Source organism: Aythya fuligula, chromosome 22 (genome assembly GCF_009819795.1).
Source record: "Aythya fuligula isolate bAytFul2 chromosome 22, bAytFul2.pri, whole genome shotgun sequence".
In the NCBI taxonomy this organism is placed as follows: domain Eukaryota; kingdom Metazoa; phylum Chordata; class Aves; order Anseriformes; family Anatidae; genus Aythya; species Aythya fuligula.
The window spans coordinates 5714606-5720025 of record NC_045580.1 but is presented as its reverse complement, the minus strand read 5'-3'; the positions used below and the strand labels follow the sequence as shown (position 1 = coordinate 5720025).

Genomic DNA, 5420 nt, shown 5'->3' with positions numbered 1-5420 from the left:
TGAAAAAGCTCTCTCTGTGTGGGTTGTTTTTTTTTCAGTGTTTTTTCTTCTTTTGTTGTTATGCCTTATGGTTCCTCTTGGCTTCAGTAGGAAGAAAGAGAAGCAGAAGAAAAAAAGAAATCCATTGGCAAAGTAATGTGGAAATGTGTGTAGCTTAATGAAGCTCCAGAGGTGCCAGAATGGTGTGAGTACTCGCTGTATCTCATCTTAGGTCTCCTGTGAAGGCAGCAGACTGCTTGGTAGCATCCTCACCACCTGGCAGACTGCTGCTGCCAGGACAGTGCTGGGGGACTTCTGTACGTCTCAACAGAAAAATAGATGAGTTTAGTTAGGCTATGACCACAGAGTTGCATTTGATCCTCAGACTCGACAGCTTCAGCTCATCACCGACCAGCATCCAAGAGAGCTGTCTCTTAAGACAGGAATTTCATTAAAGTCTGCAGCAGTGGCTTAACATCTTTTAACTCATGACAGGTCGTGTCATACCCCAAGGTTAAATATGGCTTACAGCATGTGTTTGTGGCTTGTCTGATTTGTGGCTGACGGTTTTGTTAGCTAACACCTGCTGTAATGTGAACACAAGTTGTAATTCAACCGAGTGAGCCTCCTTTAGTTAAATAAGGGTGGGACATGCTGAGCTGCACTTTGAGTTACCGTACTATCTGGTTTTCTGTCTAGCTGTTCTCTCTTTCTGCTTGAGATTAAGTCATGTAACCAAGGGTTCACATTCTGCCATGCTGTAAACGGGCTAAAGGACGTGCGTCTTGGATCCCTGCTGTGTCTGGAGATAACAACCCGTCTGTGGGGCACATCCAGGGCCATGGGGCAGGTGTGCAGGGGCACAAGTTGGGGTCCCTCCCAAGCAGGACGTGGTGCCGGGGGGGTGGCTGGCAGCGGGGAGAGCAGGGCTTTCTCAGAAAACAGGTGGGAGTTAATGAAGCTCCAGAGAGTTGCATCTCCCTTCCTTTTATTTTATTTCCCTGCAAAATGGTGCTGGGAAAATGCCTATGTTTGTTATCAGCGCTGAGTGGTTTCTCTTGAAGTCTCATTTTTCAGAGCTGAAAATCTGTTTAGAGTCCTTTTCCATTGCAAGCCATCCTGCATTAACTCATGTTTGTCTGTGCAAGAGGGAATCTGCCATTCCCAAGCAAGCAGCAGGAATAATTCATTCATATTGAATCAGTAAAGAAGAGTTAAAAATCAGTGTTTTCCTGTAGCCAAAATCTGAGTATTTTCATTATTAATTGGGGCATTGAAACATTTAATTGCATATTGAGCTGATACCATGATTCTACACTATAATGGAGTCCTTACCTGTTTCTGCTGTTACTGCTCTGAAAAAAATGCAGATTCTTTTCAGCAGCTTAGGAAGAAGAGAGAGAAATGCCCAGGGGTGTTTTCTTCTGACAAATTAGAGACAGATTTTTTGTAGGACTTCTTCCTATTACAAAATGTGTTGTAATTAGCAGAGCTATGTTTGAATGAAATTGTCACCAAGGTCCCACTGCTCTGTCAGTTTGTGTTCCATGTTATTTAGGAATAACGTGGCTGGGATTTGGTTTCTCTCGTCTTCTCCCAGTTATTTTGGAATAAAATGAAAACACTTATCTGTAGTAACTCCAGCTATCTGTGTGCAAAAAGTGTGCCAAGGCTGTTAAAATCAATGAGCTGTCGTAGAGGCAGAGCTGCTGCCTTTTCAGCCTCGTGTTCCACATTGTTGAGATGGAGATGACGTTGTGAAACAATGAGGCCTTCACTTTATTTCTTAGTATGCTCGTGGTCTGGGGTTCGACTGTAATGCGTGAAAAGCATTCAGCATTTTAAACAGAGAGCCTGGGGTCTTGACACCACATAGTCAATGACTGCATTCACTCTGCACAAAGAGTAAGTGACTCATAATTTCAAGATAACTTTTGCAATGCTGTTGTGTCATTCCAAGGCATTCTGACTTCCAGGCAACCAGGATGTGGTCTGGCAGAGAAGTCTTGAATTAGGAGATTCCAGCTATTCATACACTCAGGAGATTTTATTCTGTCATGTTGCCACAAAAATAAATGCATATCCCAATGGATATCCAAACCCTGCTTCAAAAAGGCACCGATGAAGACTTGTCAAGGGTGCAGTTTGGTGCCCGTTAAGTTCTGATAGTTTGGGTCGTGCCTGCAGGGAGGAGTGTCCTGAGGCTAGAAGAAACCTTTGCTCAGTGTCTTGTCGTCATCTTTCTCCCTCCCCCATGTTTTCATTTCCCAAGGGTGTGGGTGACGAGTTATGGCCAAAATAGAGTTTCTTTACTTTGTGGATTTGTCAGACCTTTAGAGGGCAGCTAACAGTTTGTGTAACTCTTTGAAAAGCTCGTTTCTCAGCCAAGGATGCTCCCCTTCTGGCCCCTCTGTTGGGCCATGCTTGATCTTCATTACAGAGGACGTGGCATGAACAGAAGTGCTGGGTCCCTCCTCTCCCCGCACAGCTGTGGGAAGGGATGCCTCAGCACATCGCATCGGTAGCAGCACGCCTGGCTTTTCACACGAATCATGGAGAATTGAAGACCACAGAACTGGTCCAAAGGGAAAGTGCTTCACAAGTTTCACGAGTCCTTGGATGTTCTTTGCAAATCGTGGGGTGTTTTTATGTTGTTGTTCTTTAGCATAGCATCCAGGATTTGACAATATATTTAAAGCTGAATCTAAATCCCATCACCACAAACGATGTAGAGAGACGGGTGAAGATGTGGGAGCTGGAAGCACACCCCACATCCCCAGGGGAGCTCCTCACACACACAGGGGGCACCAGCTGTGGCAGGGATGCATCCAAGACAGCAGCTGGTCGGAAAGCTCAAACTTCTTGAAATACATTCTTGTGTCTGGATGTAATATTCTGCCTTGACCTAAGTCCAGGTAGTGTGAAAAACGTCTAGGAATAGTCTGTTTTCTTTCCCTCTCCCCATGTGCTACTTCTTTTACTCTCAGAGCAAAGTGCAAATTTCAAAACGGGACTTTTGAAGAAAAGCGAACTTTGATTCCCAGCAGAATGCTGCTTTTGGTTGGGGGCTTCCTTTATTTTTGATCGTGCAGCCATGGCTTCTAGTGTAAACAGATTAAACCAGCAGTAAACTCAGTTTTTAAATAGCACTGTAACAGTGGGTTTCCTGCTGTCAAGATTCTTGGTGTTAATTCAGTGTGATGTGTGGTATTGCCAGTAGCACAGAGGCATAAAGGAGACCTTATTTTTATAGCTGAGTCAAGAAAACACGGAAGAGATCTTTAAAGAGATCCACAAAATAGGGTCTCTCTCTCTCTCATTTTTCCTTTTTATTCACAGGTAAACAGCTCAGTTATAGAATTCCCTAAATGAAGGCCTGTGGCACATTTGTAACTTCATCATCTCAGTGGTTAAGAAAATCAGGCTAGTGACCAGGTTAGTGCCACAGGCTTTCTGCCTTTAGAGCATGTTTTTTTTGTATCATCACATTTTTGTTTTCCTTCCCTCCTTTTTTTTTCCATCCTTTTTTTCTTTTTTTTTTTTTTTTTTTTTTTTAACCTAAGCTTTTTCTAGATGCAAATATATTCAAACTGCAGCCTTGCTCCTCAAAGATCAGACCCTTCATCCCCAGCCTTCCCAGTGCATTGTGTAAGATGCAGTTATATTTTCAGAGCACAGAAACATACCGGTGATGACTGAAATAATTTATTTTGAATACATCAAAATGAAATGGACATTCATGGAATGAGCTTTTCAGCCTGGACATGGGTGTTACAATGATTACATTTCCGACTATTGGAGATTTCCAGGGAATGCTAGCAATAACATAATCACTGAGTAAGCTGCAAATGTAACCACGAACATGAAGTGCTCTTTACTGCTCTGTGTTTGCCTTCTTGGCTTACAGTACTAGGTTTAGTTTGCAAGTGTTGCAGAAAAAGCTTTTGCTCTTTTGAAAAAAGGGAGAAAAAAGTGAAGCAGACAGATAGAGATGGGAAGGAAAAAGGCTGCAACACTGTCTTAGGAAGTAGCAAATCATCCTGTAAAATGCAAGAACTGTCTGAAATTTGAACAGCCAGGAGCTGCACAGGACACAGTGCTGCAAGTCTTAGATTACCAGGTCTGCGGCTTTGGGGTGTGAGCGGTGACCCCACGGAGATATCCCAGCTGGACCTTCCATCGCTGGACGCTGCAGGCAGACTGCTGAAGGCACAGCTGGCGTCTCAGTCCTGTTTAAGCAGGTGGTGTAGATAAGAAGCAACCCACCTGCTGCAAGGAAGAATCCAGCAAACCACCCCAGGAACATCGCCTCCCCGAATTCCCAACGCGGGACGATGTTGGGAATGGTTTCGTCCCAGAACTCGAGGACCGTGTTATAGGCGACCCAGGAGACCGGCGCCAGTGTGGTGATCCCTGACGTGCCGAAAGCCGCCCCTCCAGCAAGCAGGAGCCACTTCTTTAGATCAGGTTTTCCTTCGCATGCTTTCCAGCAGTCCAAGCCCAAACTGGCGAGGAGGAATCCGAGAAGCCCCAGCCCATTGGAGAGGCACATGAGGATTCGGGACACACGCAGCTCCAGCGGCAGAGCGAGGAAGGAGTCGTGGGCTTTGCACTCTGTCGCTCCCTCCTCCTGGACTATGCAGACCTGCCAGAGCCCCATGGTCCAGATCTCCAGCTCGTTTAAGTCCAAGTTGAGGTTCTTCCAGAGTGGCACGAAAGTGGTGACACAGGACGAGACCCACCCGAAGAGCGCGAGAAACATTGCCCCCAGTTGGACCTTTGTGTTGCAGCTCCACGCCATGCTCACGCTGCGTCTGTAAGCTGTGCGCCGGCTCCGCTGGTGAGGCTGAGATAAGCTTAGGTGAGCAGAAGCTTTTGGTATTAACACTTTTGGAGCTGTGCATTTATGGTGTGGGTTTCCATGAATGCACCGTTTCCATTGAAAGCCACAGACGCAATGCTGCTATTTGCTTCTGGCATTCAGCGGAGTCGCATAGGGGGAAATTCAAGCTTATACCTCTAATTCCTGGGTGTGGCCACAATCATTTTTTGTGTCTTGTTGGTTTTGTTGCGTTAAAAGAAGGCACTGCTGGCTAGGCAGGAAAAACTGGGTAACCAACAGGGAGCAAAGCTGTTCTGGAAAGCCAAGCACCGACCCCATGCTCCTTTCCCTCTCCCCCCACTTTGCCCTCACCGGTGCTCACGCAGCACTTGGTGCTCGTGCAGCCCCGCTCCCTGCTTGTTCTGCTGTCCTGTCCCTGCGCCGCTGGGGACAGGCCAGGGGTGGATGCTCTGGGCTGGCAGCTTCTTCGGAGAGGCCATCCCGAGGTGTCCCCAGGGACAGTGGTTTGTATCTCTGCATGTGGACAGTGCTGCTTCAGGGCAAACCTGGCTCACGGGCTGCAGTGGTCCTGCCTTGCCGTGCTGTCCATCCACAGGAG

General features: G+C 46.6%; 1 protein-coding gene across 1 annotated transcript; it reads right to left on the bottom strand.

Moving 5' to 3' along the window:
• Window positions 1–4087: 4087 nt before the first annotated feature.
• On the bottom strand, window positions 4088–4780 carry CLDN25 (claudin 25). Its single transcript, XM_032202002.1, has one exon. It carries the CDS (start codon window positions 4778–4780, stop codon window positions 4088–4090), a length of 693 nt encoding a protein of 230 aa, XP_032057893.1.
• Between the last annotated feature and the right edge of the window lie 640 nt (window positions 4781–5420).

Coding starts and splice junctions, on each gene's coding strand:
- CLDN25 (XM_032202002.1), bottom strand. CDS start 4,780: ATGGCGTGGAGCTGCAACACAAAGGTCCAACTGGGGGCAATGTTTCTC.